Source organism: Caenorhabditis briggsae (genome assembly GCF_000004555.2).
Source record: "Caenorhabditis briggsae complete genome, chrIV, whole genome shotgun sequence".
Classification (NCBI taxonomy): Eukaryota; Metazoa; Nematoda; class Chromadorea; order Rhabditida; family Rhabditidae; genus Caenorhabditis; species Caenorhabditis briggsae.
The window spans coordinates 16,650,435-16,669,933 of NC_013487.2; the positions used below are offsets into that span (position 1 = coordinate 16,650,435).

Below are 19,499 nucleotides of genomic sequence, written 5' to 3' on the forward strand. Positions count from 1 at the left end.
ACTAACCAGGGTGGGAGTACTAAAAAACTATAAACTAAAAAAATGTGTAAAATTTTATGCTGAGCAATTTAATAGTTAATTACTTTCCGATAGCACTTTTGGTTTTTGTGTTAGAGCCACTTTTCTTACAGGCGCGTTTTAATTGAAGCGCACAGACGAGAGAAAAGGGAAGAAAGAGAGACGCAGAAAAAAAAGAAAAAATCAATAAAATTATTTATTTAAATTTCAAAAAAATCGATGAAACGATTCATGAGTTATTTGATAGTATGGTGAAGTTTGAATTTTGGGACATCTTGGCAAGTTCTGGAAAAAACGTTTTTTGAAATTTTTCGCAAATTCGCTCTATTGCGAATTCTGTACCTCTTTGATTAGGGTCCAAGTTTCAAAATGCTGTTCTTTTCCTTTTTGATTTTGTATAGTAATCTAACCTGGAAATTATTTTATCGATTTTTTGAAAAGAAATAGGCTCCGCCCCTTTTGATCCAAAAACTCACATTGCTAAAAATCAGACATCATCTTCTTCTTCTTCGAAAATGTGAGTAGAATTTGAATGAATATTGAGAACTGATTCTTTTTGAATTGTGGATTTTCAAAATTCCCATTTTTTCAAAAAAAAAAGAAAAAATTGGATTTTGGGATTTTTGGAATGTCACGGGAACAAAAAATTTGAAATTACTTTTTTTTCAAGTAAATAAAAAGAAAATGAAAAGTCGTAAATTTGTTTGCTTCTTCTCTGCGTCTCTCACGTTTTTTGCAGCCACGAGAGACGCAGAGAAGCGAGAGTGTCTAACTTGTCTGCGCCTCTCACGCCAACCACCCCCCCCCCCCCCCTTCAATATTCAAACGCGTATATCTCATTGTAAACTAACAAAATGGGTAAAATTTAATGTTCTACATTTTTATAGTTAACCATTTTTTAATATCTTTATTACTTTTTGAGATATGCGCCTTTAAAGAGGCACACACAAAACGGGGTGGCTGCACCTCTTTAAAGGCACACATTTCTATTGGAGTGAGCGTGGCTAACTCACAAAAAACACTTTAGTTTCCAAACGTCACTCTAATCACAAATCATAGATAAAAACCCCCGTTGACTCATATAGAAACCCCGGGTTGGAGAAAAAATGATAAAATATTTTTTTTTCAAAAAGAGTGACACATTTTGATCTATTTGTGCTTAGAATACGCCAAGAAGTGATTGCTTATCAGTGCAAAATGTTCTTCTCGAGCAAATATAAAAAGTGTTGAGGACAAAAAATTTCAGATTGCCCACTTTTCTGAAATTGTCCAAAAATGAAAATTCGTCAATTTTTGATGTTTTCCATGTTTCTAGTACTATCTAGTTCCTACATTCTGGAACGATTATCTGAAGCTTTACCCGATTACAAAGTTTCTAGAAATTCAAAAATCTATTTTATTTCTGCGGAGCCTCAAAAGAATCTGGACATGGCTCAGTTACATCTAATGAATGGGATGGAGACTAGAAAGTTGGTTTTTTCATTGAAAATAGGGGAGATGTCTAAAATTTGAGGGTTATATAATGTGGAAAATGAAATTTCACACATTTTGTTAGTTAGAAAGTTTTTGATAGAACTGCTGGTTTTTGAGATATGCGCCTTTGAAGAGACGCAGCCTCCAAAAAGGGTGTGCGTCTCTTTAAAAGCGCATATCTTTGAAACTGAAATAGCTATTCAAATTTCGAACATTATAAACACGTATAGCAGAAAATTTTACACATTTTTTAAACTTAAAGTTTTAATATAGCTACAGTAGTTCTTGAGATATGCGCCTTTAAAGAAGCGCGGGCGCTATGAAGTCTAGGTGTCGCCCCTTCTGAGTGTCTGCGTCTCTTTAAAGACGCATATCTCCAAAACTAAAAAAGCTGCTTACCTTTGTAAACTATAAAAATGTAGAGCATAAAATTCTACACATTTTTCTAGTCTTAAATGTTTAGGTGGCTGAAGCCATTTTAGAGATATGAGCCTTTAAAGAGACGCAGACGCTATGATGTCAAGGTGTCAACCCTTCTGAGTGTCTGCGTCTCTTTAAAGGCGCATATCTCGCTAATCAGCAAATCTATCAAAAATTGTTAAGCTGCAAACGTAAAGATCTTAAAATTTTCAATATCTTTGCAGTTTACAATTTTCGATTGCTTTACTGGTTCCTGAGATATGTGCCTTTAAAGATATGCCGAAGCAATAGTATCTGCGCCTCTTTAAAAGCGCATATCTTGCTAAACAGCAAATCTATCAAAAACTTGGTCACAAATGAAATGTGTAGAATTTTATGCTCTACATTTCTCTAATTGACCATTTCTGTTTACCTTTTATCATTCAAAAGTTATCATTCAAAAACTAACGCCTCATTTTTTCAGCGGCACCGTCCTGACCACTCCAACTGCTACTGGATTCCTGATCCCTTCCAAGGACGATGACACTTTGCTAGTCATAGTTCCAGCTAATTTCACAGGATTTTTATACATCACAGAGATTGAAAATATCAATGTTTATGGATTACCACAGGACTTAACGGTTATAAACTTCCAGCCGGGGACTAATTTATTTTTCAATTTGGATTTCCAAGCCCAAACGTTCATTCAAAAAATTCCTGTGGCTAAAAATGTGATTATCAGTGAAACAGTGTCATTTATAGGAGTCACAGGGGTTCCTGAGGGAAATGGGACCTTGTTTTTCAATAGTTCATCGATTCCAGGGTAAGTTAGGTTCCCTGGTTCATGAGATATGCGCCTCTTTAAAGGCGCATATCTAAAAAACTAAAAAAGCTACTTAAATTATGTAAATTACAAAAATGTAGAACATAAAATTCTACACATTTTCATAATTTATAGTTTTCAAATAGCTATAGCATTTTTAAAGGTATGCGCCTTTAAAACGACGCCGACGCTCTAAAGTGGTTATCTGTCTGCGTTTCTTTAAAGGCGCATATCTCAAGAACCAACAAACTTATCAAAATTTTGTCAACTATAAAAATTTGTAAAATTTTATGCTTTACATTTTTATAAATTTCAAAATTATCATAGCTTCTCTAGTTTTTGAGATATGCGCCTTTAAAGAGGCACAGCCACCATATAGTGTCTAGGTGCCTGCGCCTCTTTGAAAACGCCTATCTCAAGAACCAGCAAAGATATCCAAATTTAATAAATTGAGTGAAATGTGAAATTTTAAGGGCTACATTTTCATAATTAACTGGTTTTTGATATTTTTTACGATTCTTGAGATATGCGCCTTTAAAGCGACGCCGACGCTCTAGTGTCTAGGTGCCTGTGCCTTCTACCCACCCTGGAGTGTCTGCGTCTCTTTAAAGGCGCATATCTCAAGAACTAGTCAACTTATCGAAAATTTATAAACTACAAAAATGTGTAAAATTTTATGTTCAATATTCTTGTAATTTAAAACTTCATTATATCTTCTCTGGTTTTTGAGATATGCGCTTTCAAAGAAACACAACGTCTTTTCCAGCCTAACCACCTACAACCAATTGGAACTTGAAATGGAGATTTTTAATTTCCAATCGAATGGAATCGATGTGAAATATGAAATTTCTTACGGTTTGCGACAAGGGATAGATATTAATTATTCTGGATTATGGATGACTAGAAGCTATCCAATCTGGCCGGATTATCAAGCTAAGGAATATGGGATCTTGAATCATCAGAATGATCCAATCACCTTATCTATGATGGTGAGCCTAATTCTCCAAAAAAATCAATAATTATTTCTTCAGTGCCGTTTCCCTATCCATACCAACTTCTACACTGTAAATGTCACTCTTATCAATGCCGACAAATCCATACAGCCTCCAATTATCTTAAATTCCACTTTGGACATTTTTGTGAAATCTGTTTCCGCATTTTCTGGAATCAAAATCGAAGGAGGCGGTCCTTATTCCATACAGTATGAGTTATGGGATCCATTGGCAACTACTGTTGGATATGAGACAAGTACAAAGGCTGGCGGGAGTTTGAATTTTTGGATGGGCCTGGTTTTGGCGGGGATTTTGAATTTATTGTGAATAAAGGTTTTTATGTCTTAAAATTTCCAATAATTCTGTAAAGTTTTCATAGTTCTAGCTTCCATTTAAAGCGAGTTATGCGCCTTTAAAAGTTTGGAAGGGAGACGCAGAGAAACGAGAGTGCTCTAGCGTCTCTGCGTCTATCAATGCGTTTAAAGACGCATAACTTTGCTTGAAGTTGTTCAATTTTAATGATTTTTAGCTAGATTCGTAGGAAACTTAAGGACTACAGGATAATATAAAATTCAAAAAAAAAAGTATTGTTTTCGATTTTTCGCAATTTTTTAATTTTTTTTTCAAATTTTTCAAAAGCATTGAGTATCATCCAGAAGCCCTTAAAACTTCCAATGATTCTGTATAATTTTCAAAGTCCTAGCTTTCCTTTGAAGAGAGTTATGCGCCTTTAAAAGTTTGGAAGAGAGACGCAGAGAAGCGAGAGTGCTCTAGCGTCTCTGCGTCTCTTAAAACGTTCAAAGACGCATAACTTGGCTTGAAGTTGTTCAATTTTAATGATTTTTAGCTGGATATGTAAAACATTTTGAGGGCTACAGAAATATAAATAAGAAGTCATCAAGCTGGTGCGCCTTCGGCGCCCCCTGTGAGACACTGCCCCTTTTCCCACCTGTCGGTATGTTCTACGTCATAATATTGTTAATTTAACATCCGATGTTTCATGGATTTCGAAATTTCATATTTAATTAGTTTCCATTGAACTTATCAAAACTTTCCATCTCCTGATCGTTCTTGCAAACTTGTCATCATGGACACAGAGATCATTATCAACCCATCCTCTCTCTTCCGTCATTTGAGGAAAGTGTGACTACAGACACGATATACCCCTTCAACAGAAAAACCGGTTTTCTTCTATCTCTCCACACACATTCATTTCCTCTTCCAATTTTCATTCTTATCTATTTCATTCTTCGTACCTATTGGGTACATATTACACTTTAGTTAATTTTCCAAATATTTATTCCTCATTTTTCCTTTATTTTTTCCAAATGTTGCTCACTCTTAAAAAATTGTTAAATACCGAGAAAAATGACATATTTTTTGAAAAACAATTCACTAACTTATTTTGCAAAAAAAATACTTAATTCAAAATCATCGGTTAGTTTAAGTTTTAGCCCAAAATAAATGCCTACTGTAGATGCTCAATTATCTCAGTTCCTAGGAGAGATATCAAAAAACCATCAATTGATAAAATATAGGTGATAAACTGATAAATATTTTACTAATTGACAGATTTTTGATATTTCCTACAATAACCTAGATAAATCGGGTCACAGTTAAAAGGGCGGCAGCCGACCGTGTAGCTCATCCGGCAAGCGCCAACTTATTATATTCGAGCTCAATCTATCTCAGTTCCTAGAAGAGATATCAAAAAACCTTTGACTAATAAAATATAGGTGATAAAATGATAAACATACTAACAATTGACAATTTTGCTATAGCTCTTATAAGACCCGAGATAATTGAGCTCTAAGTTCATATATAGAAAATCGTTAAATTTAGCTGTTGTTTTCGGCCCGTCTATTTTTTTTTGAGTGATTTTCTCTTTTCAGTAAAAAATTAAATTAAATGTCTTGAAATACAAATTTTCTCTATCAAATTAGCACAAAAACCATCTTTCTAGACCTATTCGAGAGCGAGTTACAGCCATTTTTGCATATAAGAGAGGCGCAGAGAAACGAGAGCGCTCTCGTTTCTCTGCGTCTCTTTCGAACTTTTAAAGGCGCATAACTCGCTTCAAATGGAAGCTAAAACTATGAAAACTTTACAGGATTATTGGAAATCTTACGGGCTTCTGGATGATACTCAATGCTTTTTAAAAATTTAAAAAAAAATTAAAAAATTGCTAAAAATCGAAAAAAAAATTTTTTTTTTGAATTTTATATTATCTTGTAGCCCTTAAGTTTCCTACGAATGTAGCTAAAAATCAATTCAAAAGGACAATTTTGAACAAATTCGTTTTTCAAATCTACAGTAATCCCCGTAAAGATTGAGGAACTTGTGCGAAAAACTTTATTTTAAACCTATTTGTCTGAGGTTCTCGAGAATCGCTTTTTTTTCCAATTTTAAACCAGTTTTTGACTCTTAACCTATATTTCTCTTTTAATTGAATTCAATTTTCGCTATTTAAGGGTGTCCAAAAGATGAAACTCGAAAATAATGTCTCCTACGAGTCGGATGGAAAAACCTATCGTCTCTATGACGTCACCGCAGAGGACCCAATTCAAGTGAGAGTCAGAAACCATTATTACACTCAACACCAGAATCAAACTGTCCAGTTTGTGGAGGAAATGGTAATTTTTGAAGTTATAGAAAGTTTCAAAAACAATTTATTTTTGGAATTTTCTTATTTTTACCTGGAATCTTACCCCCCCCCCCCCCCCCCCCATCTATTTAAGCTCTATTATCTCGGCTCCAATCAGAGATATCAAAAATTTGTCAACTAATAAAAGATTGGTGATAATATGTGTAATATTTTATCAGTTAACACTTTTTTGATATCTCCTACAGTAACCAAGATGAACTGTGTCAAAGTTAAAAGGTCAGCAGTTGACCGTGCAGCTTATCCGGCACTCGTCAAACAAGACAAAAATTTTATCAGTTGACAAATTTTCCATATCTCTAATAGGAGCCGAGATAATTGAGCTCAAAGTTGGAGCTCCTCAAGTCACTGATTAAAAATTTCAGCACAAAAAATGGCTCAACTTCGATCATGCGAAAATGCCAATTTTGGGATGTTTGGACATGTTGGCCACATTTTTAGACGAGTCTGATCCAGATGTAGACGAGGCGAATCTGATTCACGCTTATCAGACAGCTGAGAAAATCCGAGAAAATCATCCGGATAAGCCATGGATGCATTTGGCAGGTGAGCCTAAATAGGTTAAATCGCGCCCAAGGCGCACCAGCCAGCTGTTTGAAGTGCCAGAGGCGCGGCAAACAGATGACTGGTCAGAGCCCCCCCTAGAATCCAATTTTTAGGCCTAATCCACGATTTGGGAAAAATCATGTCGGTATGGGGAGAGCATCAATGGGCGGTGACTGGGGACACGTATCCAGTTGGATGTGCACCCGCTGAATCGATCGTTTATGGGAAAGCAAGTTTCCAAGGGAATCCAGATGTGGACCATGAGGTTTATGGGACGCCAATGGGAAAATATCAGGAGAAGTGTGGTTTGGAGAATCTGATGATGACGTGGAGTCATGACGAATACATGTATCAGGTTGGTTAGCTTTCAGGGCTTAGAACTTTGCGCACAGTGGGTCGATTTTTGTGAAGTTTAAATTTTTGAATCATTCAGAATATCTAGATTCAAATGATAGTAAATTCAAACGTTTATCTTTGAAAATCGTGAAAGTGGTACATGAAACTTGGAGCCTCCGGTTTTAACAAGGTCGGCTAACTTCAAAGGCTCATAACTCCATACCCAGTGAACTGATTGATATGAAATTTAGATTTTTTAATTTAGCAGATTCTCGCAATTAGAATGATATTAAATTGTTATTAATTGTATTTAAAAATTAGACAGCAAAACACATTTTGAAAAATAAATATATTTTTTTATCTAGCTCACGGAAAAAAGCCAATTTCAAGAGCTCCTAACTCAAGGCCCAATCAACCAATTTTTGTGAAATCTAGATTTTTAAAATTTTCAGCATTTCTATTTTCAGGTCCTCGTAAACCATGGCTCAACTCTCCCGGACGAAGCTCTCTATGCTATCAGATTCCACTCATTCTACCCATATCACTCCCATAATGATTATCTTCAGTTCCAAAATGAACGAGACATCCAAATGAAGCCAGCTATCATGATGTTGAAGTGAGTAGGGCGGGAATTAAAAGTTAAAAAAAAAATTTAATTAACCTTAATTACCTTTAATTATCTTTCAGCGAATGTGATCTCTACTCGAAAAACGACGAAACGCCGGATATTGCCGCTTTGAAACCCTATTATCAGTCTCTAATCGATCAATATGTTCCAGGTGTTGTTAATTGGTAATTAGAGATAATTACCTTATATAATTAAATCTATTTTCTAATAAACAAATTTTATATACTTGATTTATTAATAAAAACAATTTCAATTAAATTTAGGGGCAATGTATCAGGTGGCTGTATAGGAAGAATGATAAAAATTGGATAAAATTAAAAAAAATTCTGAAAATAAAGAAAATCAAATTAGAATTTAGATGCGGGCTTTCAAATAGGCGACGTCTTCTTCAGTGAGGTCGGAGGCTGAAATTTGAAATTTCCGAAAAAATTCAATTTTCACTGAAAATTACCAAACTTAAGGTGTCTGAAAAAGTACTTCGTACTAGTCCGTTTTGTTTGAAATTTTCAGAAAATATAGAAAAAGTCTAGAACTCCATTTTTGTAGTTGACAACTTTTTTGAAAAATCGATATTTGAAGAGATAGAGAGACGCAGACAGTTAGAGCCACCTAGACTTTAAGCTGCCAAAGCTCAGCGCCTAGTAAGGCCAGAAACGTTGTTTTTCCTGCGAAAAACTTGGAATTTTAATATTAAAAATATGAATAATTAAATTTCCTATATTTTGTACTAAAAAAACACTTTTCTAGCTATACTAGGAGCCAAGATATGTCTATTTGAAGCTCAGGCAGCTAGAGACGCAGACAGCTAGATACTCTAACTCTCTGCGTCTCTATCTATCTAGATATAGATTTTTCTAAAAAGTTGTCAACTACAAAAATAAAGTGCTAGATTAGTTTTATAATTGCTAAAATTTTCAGAACAATCTAATAAGTACAAAGTGCTTATCCAGACACACAAAAATTGAAAATTTTCAAAATTTTCAAAAAAAAACTTTTTTTGAAAACTGTTTTAATTTGTTATAAATAGGAATCCTTTATAATCAACCCTCAATTAACTACCTACCGTACTGTCCACAGTCTGGAAGGGTATTCTGAATGCGTGATTGGTCGAATTCACGCCCGTAACGATCCACACACCAGCAGTGTCCGTCGTGGCATTGCTCAGGTTTGTAGAAGCCTTCGAGATCGCAACGTGGCAAGAATACTCCTGTAATTAGGGGGTTAATTAGGCAATGTGTAATTGATCGTTAATTAGAAACTATGTAAAATTTTATAAGCTTCCAAATTTAGAAACAAACGTGAATCTAGCTTGAAAACTAAAAAAGTTATGATGTGATTTTCCCAGCAACATGTTTTTGCCTCTGAACTAGAAAAAACGTACATTTTGAGCCTAATTATCTCGGTTCCTGTGAGAGATATCAAATTTTTGTCAACTGATAAATTGTTTATCATAATATCACCAACATGTTATTAGTTGACCATTTTTTGATATCAGTTACAGTAACCGAGATATATAAGCTCAAAGTTAGCTAGTAGCGTTTTTACGGTAATTTTCATAGCCATCAATTTTTAAAGTTGTTCTTCCAAAACAAAAATATTTTCTAATTACCCTTGACTGCTTAATTACCTATAATTACTTCCAAAAATTCTCACACCCTTTTCAAAAGGGGGCTTTTTCGAAACTTGACAACTATTTAGATCGAAAATCCGAGATAACCGAAAATTTTTGTTATTGACAGTTTCTTGTGTTGCGCAACACGGGGATTACGCTAATTGGTGGTGACACATATTTAATTATATTCCGAAAATGAACTTTTCCATTTTCACACCTTTCAAATTGTACAGTTTCACAGAAAAATGTGGAAAATTCTAGAAAATTTGAGCAATTGCAAACCATTTTGAGATTTTCAGGAAAAATTTGGCTGGGGCGCCTTTTACACTTGGAAATTGCTTCAAGTTGGAATAATCAGGAATCTCAAAAAAGATAAGGTTTCTGAAAATCTAAATTACATGATAATCAGAAAATATCTTAGACCCAACTAACTGGGGCGTCTTTGGCGCGTTTCCAAAAATTTATATATCTCTAAAAGAAGCCCATCCAAACCGTCATCTTTGAGCTCAATTATCTCGGTTCTTGTGTAAGATATCAAAAAAGTTTCAACTGATAAATTTTTTATCATAAAATGAACAATATTTTATCAGTTGACAACTTTTTGATGTCTCTCACAGGAATCGAGATAATTGAACTCAAAGCTGACGGTTTGGGTGGGCTTCTATTGGGGAACAACGCAGCTCATTTTTTAGAAAAAACCGTTTCAAATTGCTTCAAAATGGGAATAATCTGAAAATTCAAAAATGAAAAACATCTTTTTGAATCCGACAATCGTAAAAATCTAGCAAAAAGATCCTAGACCCAATTGGCTGGGGCGCCTTTGGCGCGTTTTCCAAAATCTACCATTTTGCCCAGACACCCTCTTTAAATCACTTCAAAATTGGAATTTTTGAGAAATTCAAAAAGGTGAAAACTTCCAAAAACTTGTTAAATTTAAAATTAAGCTATTAAAAAATTTTTAGACTTGCCAACGTTATGTGGGTCCACTCCGTGCTTAGCCTTGTGGCATGGTGGCTCGTGTCTCAAGTCGTCAGAGAAGCTGAAGCAATCACACCACTCATCGATAGAAATCGATCCATCGACATCCATGTCGTCTGAAAAACGGAAAATTCCAAATTTTTAAAGAAAAAAAATCTGAAAATCTGAAAAGAAATTTTTGAAAAACATTTTTTTTTCAAATTTTTTCCAGTTTCCTTGACCTTGAATTTTGATTTTAAACTCAAAATGATAGAAATTTGAAGCTTTCTCTCATAATTTTCCTATTTCCACATTTAAAACTTACCGCACATATCGATGAACTCCTCAACACATGGCTCGTTTCCTCCACGCTCGAGTGGGCGGAGCTCTGTCTGAAAATTGTTATTTTTGAAGGCATCATTTGCAAACTGTAGTTTTTAATTATGTGAAATCTAAAAATCTAGATTCTGAGAATTCTAAAATAGGTTTCAAATTTCAAAAATATCAACTTTGAGGCAAGTTATGAGATTTTGAAATTTTCAAAAAAACATTCTGATCCTAAAATTTTTGAAGTCAATTTTTAAAACTACAGTACTTTTCTAATTTTTTTGAACTTTTAAAGCTTTTTTCAGATTATTGATTTTGTCTTTTCTCGCTCTTTCTTTTGATATATCACATGACCTAGTTTTCCCAAAATTTGGGTTTTTCTAGGCCATCAAACTTCAAACCCCCCATAACTTTGCTCAAAATTAAGATTTTTCAAAAATTCAAAGTGTTTCGATGGCCTAGAATTATTTAGGCCATGATTTCTTTACCTTGGACAGTTTTCCATCCATATCCCCATCCCACTGGTTGAACATCCATCCAATTTCGGCACGGCATGGGACAGAGTGCACTGAAACAACAAAAAATTGGAAAAAAATTCATAAATTATTTAGGTTGCGTGACCTTTTTGAATGTTTAGGTTGACATTTATGACTCCGCCCACTTTTTTTCAAGAAAAATCTCAAAAAAGGAAGTTCCTGGTGCTAGATTTTTGAAAAAAAATTTCCAATTTCCTAGGTCTACACTGTCAAGTTTGAGCTCAACTATCTCGGCTCCTATGAAAGATATCAAAAAGTGGTCAACTAATAAAATGTTTATCATAAAATCAGAAATATTTTATCAGTTGACAGCTTTTTGATATCTCTCACAGTAACCGAGATAAATTAGCTCAAAGTTAAAAGCTAAGGAGTTATTGGTGTTTTGGGTCGTTTTCGACCCGTTTTTGATCCGTTTCTTATCAATTTTCCAGCTTTTCTCATCAGTTAGTAAATTTATCAATTTTTATTAGTTCAATTATTTTTCTATTTATTTTAAATCCATAAAACTCCAAGAACAAGTTTTTGAAGTTAAGTGGTTTTCATCGAAATGCCGTATTTGTGACGACCCACGCTATAAGCAAATTTTGAGCTCAACTATCTCGGCTCCTATGAAAGATATCAAAAAGTGGTCAACTAATAAAATGTTTATCACTTTTTGATATCTCTTACAGTAACCGAGATAAATTACCTCAAAGTTAAGAGCTGGGGGGTGAGAGGTTTCCCACATAACTCTTTTCTCCCCTTTTCTTGGAATTTTTCCCGCTGGTTCCCATATTTTTCATCCCTTGTAGAGTCTTCTGTTCTCCGTTGTAAATGTCATTATTCATAAGCTCCGCCCACTTTTGTCTTCTTCTTCTCCGATCAGCGGGGGCGGAGACACCCTGCTGAGAGGAGGAGAAGAAGAAGACGTTTTGAATTGTATAGCATTTTTGCTGTTGTTGATGATTTTTGTATAGAATTCTAGTATTTTTAGAAAGAGAGTTAGTCATCCAAAATTCATTAATCTTATTTCCCAATTTGACTATTTGACCTCAACTTCTCTATTTTTTTGACCCAAAACACAACCACCGCCCTATCATCCTCTTGTCATATCACAAGATTAGCTGTGCTCAGTGAGCACTACTCCTTCTTTTCCGCCTAAAAAACAAACAAATACGTCTTTTTTTTTTCGAAGAAAGTCGTTTTTCCCATTTTTCAGGAATTAAATAAATATTAGAGGCACACTGTTTTTTTTCTAAGTCGAGTACTTTCTCTCTTATCTCCCTGCTATCCGCCGTTATCATATCCAGATCATTGCTAGATCACACTTTCAAAATTAAATGGATTTTCTAGTCATCGGAAAAGGTGGCCTGAATTTTTGAATAACAAAAAAAAATCCAAAGAATGGTTTTCCTGACTTTGACCTTTATTATCTGTGTTGCCCTATAAGATATCAAAAAGTTGTTAACTAATGAAATGTGCAAAATTTAATTTTACACATTTTATCAGTTGATAACTTTTTGATAGCTATTCTGAAAATCGAGATAATTCAAAAACATCAACCTAATGCCACCTCCACCGGAAAAGAGAATGGGGGGAGTGCCTCCCTTCAACTTTGACCCCAATTATCTCGGCTCTTCTAAAAGTTATCAAAAAGTTGTTGACTAATAGAATGTGCAAAATTTTATGTTACACATTTCATCAGTTTAGTACTTCTTGCTATCTTTTTCAGAAAACCTGATAATTCAAAAATAGCAACCAAATGCCACCTCAACGGGAAAAAAAGGGGGAGGGGGCCTCACTTCAACTTTGACCCTTATTATCTCGGCTCCTGTGAGAGATATCAAAAAATTGCCGACTAAAAGAATTTGTAAAATTTAATTTCACATATTTCATCAATTTATTACTTTTTGCTCTCTTTCTTAGAAAACGAGATACGTTAAAAATTCCATCACTATGTCTACTACTGGAAAAGGTGGAGTAGCTTCAACTTTAACCCTTATTATCTTAGACCTCCTAGAAGCTATCAAAAAGTTGTCAACAAGTAAAATGTGCAAAATTTAATTTTACACATTTTATCAATTGACAACTTTTTGATAGCTGTTATAGAAAACAAGATAATCTTAGAATACCAACTACATGCCTACTGCGGGGAAAAGGGGGGGGGGCGCCTCACTTTGCCGCAGCTCAAAAGGTGCGCTTCTTAGATCCTCATTATCTCAGCTCTCCTGAAAGCTAGCAGAACATGTTTCACTGATAAAATGCTTATCGTATTATCAGCAACATTTTATTAGTTGACAACTCTTTGCTAGCTATTTTCAGAATCGAGATATTTTGGTTTGAACTGGAGATGTCAATAAGGTCCCCCTCCCCTCAATTTTTGGATTTCTAGGTCAATTTTTTTGGTTTTTTTTGTTGAAAAATAAGCGTTCTTTACATTTTTCCCTATAAAAAACAATATGTGTCGGTGTTTGCCCCTTTGATCCTATTCTCAATTTTCCACCTGAATTCCCCTCTTCCATCGGATCTCCTTCGACCTTTTCCCTCCTTTGTCCCTCTTCCCTTTTCTGATGTTATCGTTTTTCTCCTCTTCTCAAAAAGAAGGCGTCCTTCTTCTTTATTGTCGTTTCTTCCCCCTTTTTTATTCTTATTCTCTCATTTTCAGCCCTAAATTTCTTGTTCTTTTTCAGTCATGTATCGACAATCAATGGCGAACGGTGCGGCCGCCAGCGTCCTATTTTTCATTTTCCTTTTTGTTTTGGCAAGGTATCTAAGCTTTAGAAGTTGTTTGATTTAAAAAAAACTAGAATAAATTATCTTTAAAATGAGCTAAAAATCAAAAAAATCGACTGAAAATGAGCTAAGTTAGAAGATTCCAAAAAAATTGCTTGATTTCCAAAAATCCCTTTTTTAGTAATTTTGAAAATCCAAAAATCCCAAAAATTCCGGAAATTCCTATCAATCAAGTTTCAAATAATGGTAATTTCAGACACATGAAAAAGCTGAAAGTGAAATTGCCACCATCCAATAAACCCGAAGACGAACAATTGAGAGAATTGGAATGTGGTAATTTACCACCGCCTTACTTTGTCATCCCATCACAACCACCGCCAACTTATCAGGTATGAACCTTTGAGGTTTTGAGAATTTAAAGGAGCATTTGAATGTTTAAAAAACTCTGAAATTTCCTTCTCAAAATTATAGATAATCTATAGAGTTTGTTTGAAAATTTCGATCGGACCTTAAACGTTTACCCAATTTATCTCAATTCCTATAAGAGATATCAAGAAGTTGTCAACTGATAAAATATTTTGCATATAATCAGCAATATTTTATCAGTTAACAGTTTTTCGGTATCTTTTAGGAGAGCCGAGATAATGAGAGTCAAAGATGACGGGAGGCGCCCCACCGCCCTTTTCCATAGTAGAAATGCTAGAAGGTTGGTATTTTCTAATTATCTCGTTTTCTATGAAAGATATCAAAAAGTTGTCAACTGATAAAATGTTGCTAATATTATGATAAACATTTTGTTAGTTAACAGATTTTTGATGTCTATTAGTAGAGCCGAGATAATAAGTGTCAAAGTTAAAGTACCCCCCCCCTTTCCAGAGGTGCTAGAAAGTTGGGATTTTTGGATTATCTCGTTTTCTAAGAATGACAGCAAAAAGTACTAAACTGATAGGATGTTTGTCATAAAATAGCAATGCTTTATCAGTTGACAGTTTTTTGATATGTTTTAGGAGAGCTGAGATAATAAGGGTCAAAGTTAAAGGATCCTTAAATTGCTAGTGGACTTTCCTAGAGCTTTGAAATAGAAATTTCAGGAAAAAATTATAAAGTTCTCACAGAAGGGTAGAGAGGAAAATTTAATTTTAGGGAGTTTTAGAGGTTACTCTATGTATTTTGAGTGCTCAGCTAGCGCCTCTCAGCTGGTAGCTTTGCGGCACCTCCAACGTTGCGCCCACGAGTTCAACTCCTCAAGGGGGCTTCTTCAGCTTTGAGCTCAATTATCTCGGTTCCTATAAAAGATATCAAAAAGTATTCAACTGATCAAATGTAGGTGATATTATGATAAAAAATTTATTAGTTAACAAACTTTTGATATCTTTTATAGGAACAAAGATAAACTGGCTCAAAGTTGGATATTCTTTTATTACCTATGGGTTTTCCACAAATCCCATATTCCCTTCCTTATCAATCCGACACAGAATCCCATCAGTAGATGTCGGCAACATCTCAAAAAAAAACCTCCCACCACTAGCTTTGAGAGGGAAATAGTAATGAAGCGTGAAATCGTTTTATTTTCCCTTCTTTTTTGTTCTCAAAAGGGAATATTCTCGTTTAGGGGACTGATGAGGGTGGGTGGGGGGTATGGGTGGTTTTTATGACCGTAATTAAAGAAATCAGGGGGAGAAAAATGCATTTGGAGAAAACACACTGTAGATTCAAGCGGTTGCAAAAAAAAGAGGATTCTGAAATGCCTAGCTTCCGATAGACTCAAAAACTAGGAAACCCTGACTTTGACTCAATTTATCTCGGGTACGGTAGGAGATATCCAGAAATTGTCAACTAGTAAACTGTTTATCATACTATCAGAAATGTTTTATCAGTTTACAGATTTTTCATATCTTTTTCAGGAATCAAGATAAGTCGAAAATACCAACCTTATACCCCTTTGCCTCGAAAAGGGGGGGGGGGCACCTCACTTCAACTTTGACCCTTATTATCTCGGCTCTCCTAAAAGATACCACAAAACTTTTAATTAATAAAATGTGTAAAATTCAATTTTACATATTTTATTAGTTAATTACTGTTTGTTATCTTTTATAGAAACCGAGATAATTCTAAAATACCAACCTCTACCCCAAAAAGTCAATTTTTGGATTTTCCAGGAAGCCCTAAAAGCTGCCAACTCCAAAACCTCCTCCAGCTCCCCTCAAATCATCTAAAACTCACATTTCAAAGTGCGATCGGATCCGGCGTTGGCGGAATGAACATCCTTGAACCATTTCACAAGACGTCCTCCCATACGCATCAATTCGCTTCTTGTGCAGTCTGACAATATTATGATCTCTATTGGCTTTATATCGGTGGTTTTTGAAAATTGTCTATTTCGGGTTAATAAAAACTTGAAACTTCTCAAAAAGTTAACTTACGATTCTCATGAGTCTTTGGCTTCTGAGCTGGAGTTGATGGAGTGCGTGGCTGAAAAAATCGAGTACTGAAAAAATTCCTTAAGCTTACCAACTTTGAATCCCTATATCTCACTATTTGTAAGAGATACCAAAAAGTGATCAACTAACAAAATATTTATCATAATATCAGAAACATTTTATTAGTTTACAACTTTTTGCTATCTCCTACAGTAACCGAGATAAATCGGGTCAAAGTTAAGAGGTCGTCAGCCGATTGTGTAGCTCAAGCGTCGATTTTTCAACTTTGACCTCATATATCTAGTTTCCTATAAAAGATATTGAAAAAGTTGTCAACTAGCAAAATGTTTATCACAATGTCAGCTACATATTATCAGTCGTCAACTTTCTCATATCTCTTACAGTAACCGAGTTAAGGGACTCTTCTTATCAGCAACATTCTTCTCTTCTTCTATGTGATATTATACCATTTGATTACCCTGACACAAAAGACCGTACTACTCCATAAATCAGCCGTTAAACCAATACAATCATCTTCGCTTAGGAATCCTATGTCATTTCTTTAATGGGTGGCCGCGATTCTCCTAGAAACGTCGTAAATCAGTGAGAACCTTCTAAGCGGCAGAAACAAAAAATTTTTTCCTTGTTTTACGACCCACCATATACCTAGGGGGGTCTAAAAAGCGTGTCATTGGAGATTAGAGGATAAGGAATTTGGGAAAAATGTGAAAATTTAAACCTATTTCTCAATAAATTCTGAATAATAGCTGCGCGCCTTTAAAGCTCAAATGAACGCAGGGAAAGGAGAGCGCATGACAGTCTGCGTCACGGCTCATGTTAAATTGCTCATATCTTTAGAAGCGTTACAGTAATCAAAAAATGGTCCACTACAAAAATGATTAACATAAAATTTTCTACATTTCTTCAATCTACAAAAATTTTGTAGTTTTTTTTGTTTTCGAGATATGCGCCTTTAAAGCTGCGCGCCTTAAAAAGAAGAGGGAGGCGCAGAGAAAGAAGGGCGCGCGCCTCCTCCTCTACGAAATTGCTCATATCTCTAGAAGCGTTACAGTAGTTAAAAATTTGTTAATTAGGAAAATGATCAGCATAAAATTTTAAACATTTCATAATTTACATAATATTTATAGCTCTGTTAGTTTTCGAGATACAACTTGCCAAAGTTCGAAAACTCCAAAATATGCCAAATTTAGACTTATGGCCTAGCAAACCCAATTTTTCTGGAAAACTAGGCCATGGAGCTTTCCAGACAGCTGAATCATTTCTATAGCCAATTATTATGGATTTCTAGGATTTCTACCTAACTGAAAATTGCAAATTTCAAACATTTTCAAATTCCCGCCCGACCATACTCACACCATGTCCGTGTTGTTTGTTGTGGGCCTTGACGAACTCGATGCTGAAATTTTCAGATTTTCAGATGTTTTTCTCTTTATTCCAACACTCACGCCTCCTTTGGTCCCATGCACTGAACCTCCTGAGTCTCCTGAATCATGATACACATCTGGCTCTCCGAGCATTCCGCCTGGGCGCACCATTCGACTGAAAACCTTTGCTTTGGCGGGAAATTCCAAATTTTTAGAGTTCAAAATGAACCCAAATTTAGGCCAAAGCCTCCAGAATATTCTAGATTCACTTACCATCATCATCTCCCGGAACGACGACTACTGTAGCCGCCACGTGGCAGACTAGAACTGCCAGAAGGAAGATCTTCATCTTGGTTCGATCGATATGAACCAGAAAATGAAAAGAATGAGAAGACACTTTACGATTCGGAGCCGCCTCCGACTCTCTGACACATCGGGCCGTGAGTGTCTGCGTCTCTCGTTTCTCTACACTCTCTCGTATCACAACATGTGTAAAAGGTGCCAGGCAGAGTTGACAGCTGCTGGAGATGCAATGATTGAATGGGGAGAGAGAGAGATGACCTCTTTGAGGATTCTTCTAGAAACATCGGGGAGAGAAATTGGGGAGCTACGCACCTTTAAAGCAAAGAGAGACGCAGAGAAACGAGAGCGCATGGTCGTCTGCGTCTCCGCTTGTATTAAATAGCTTATATCTCCAGATGCTTTATAGCTATCAAAAAAATTGTCAAGTATAAAATTACTCAGCATAAAATTTAAAACAATTTTTAAGTTTACACAATTTTCATAGCTTTCTCTGTTTTAGATATATGCTCCTTCAAAGAGAAGTTGGAGAGAGACGCAGAGAGAGGAGAGCGCGGGCTCCCTTCTCTATAAAATTGCTCATATCTCGAGAACCGTTAGAGTAATCAAAAAGTTGTTAACTACCAAATTGATTAACATAAAATTTCCAATGTTTTATTAGTCTACAAAATGTTCTTAGCTCTTCTAGTTTGTGAGATATAGCTCTTCAAAGTTAACAGAATTTTTAAAAAAAATTGTTAATTTTTCTAGTTTTTGACGAAAATTCTGATTACTTTTTTTACATTTTTGGGATCCTAACACATGACTATAAAGTTTTCAAAGTTCATATCAGACTAAAATCCCAAATGATGTTATTTTTTTTCAAAAAAAAAAAGCAGGTGGCTTTCTCAATTTTCAGACATTTCCAGATGTATTATTATCCCCCAAACTAATCATTAAATTTTTTCGAAAAATTTTCTTATTTCAAAACTTTTCATTCTAGAAGCTTCGATTCCTCTCAAGTCTTATGATTTTCTACGTATTCCGTGCGGATTCTCTGAATTCCACTGAACAGTATGCTATAGAAAATTTTCGAATAATTCCATACATAAAATTCGGGAAATCCTCTACCATAGTTGTCAATTTGATCATTCAACTTTTAATGATTTATTATATTTATTTTCGTAGGAAAAATCAAGTCTCCCGCCTGATCTTAGTGCCAGTGGCAAGTGCGCTCCAGTGCATTTTTTATATAATTATTCAATTAACTCTACAATTTTATTCTTCGAGGTTCCTCCTGTTTTTCTCGATGCTTCTGGAAGCTTCTATAGATTTATTGACGTCTTCTAGCATTCTAGTGATTCCTTTTATTCAAAAATTTGGGGGAAAAGACA

At 35.0% G+C, this 19,499-nt stretch overlaps 3 protein-coding genes across 3 annotated transcripts; 2 read left to right on the top strand and 1 right to left on the bottom strand.

Moving 5' to 3' along the window:
• Window positions 1-1,293: 1,293 nt before the first annotated feature.
• CBG10560 lies at window positions 1,294-4,032 on the top strand (the record flags this gene model as incomplete). Its single annotated transcript, XM_045236346.1, has 4 exons — window positions 1,294-1,487; window positions 2,375-2,713; window positions 3,480-3,702; window positions 3,745-4,032. The coding sequence occupies 4 exons, from the start codon at window positions 1,294-1,296 to the stop codon at window positions 4,030-4,032; spliced, it is 1,044 nt and encodes a 347-aa protein (XP_045094309.1).
• A 2,156-nt stretch (window positions 4,033-6,188) lies between these two features.
• CBG10559 lies at window positions 6,189-8,045 on the top strand (the record flags this gene model as incomplete). Its single annotated transcript, XM_002634842.1, has 5 exons — window positions 6,189-6,338; window positions 6,733-6,913; window positions 7,027-7,268; window positions 7,717-7,865; window positions 7,937-8,045. The coding sequence occupies 5 exons, from the start codon at window positions 6,189-6,191 to the stop codon at window positions 8,043-8,045; spliced, it is 831 nt and encodes a 276-aa protein (XP_002634888.1).
• Window positions 8,046-8,231: 186 nt separating this feature from the next.
• Window positions 8,232-18,175, bottom strand: CBG10558 (the record flags this gene model as incomplete). The annotated part of the gene is made up of 10 exons (XM_002634841.2): window positions 8,232-8,281; window positions 8,941-9,084; window positions 10,458-10,583; window positions 10,772-10,838; window positions 11,262-11,341; window positions 16,245-16,343; window positions 16,445-16,493; window positions 17,816-17,858; window positions 17,908-18,001; window positions 18,100-18,175. 10 exons carry the CDS (start codon window positions 18,173-18,175, stop codon window positions 8,232-8,234), a joined length of 828 nt encoding a protein of 275 aa, XP_002634887.2.
• Window positions 18,176-19,499: the final 1,324 nt, after the last annotated feature.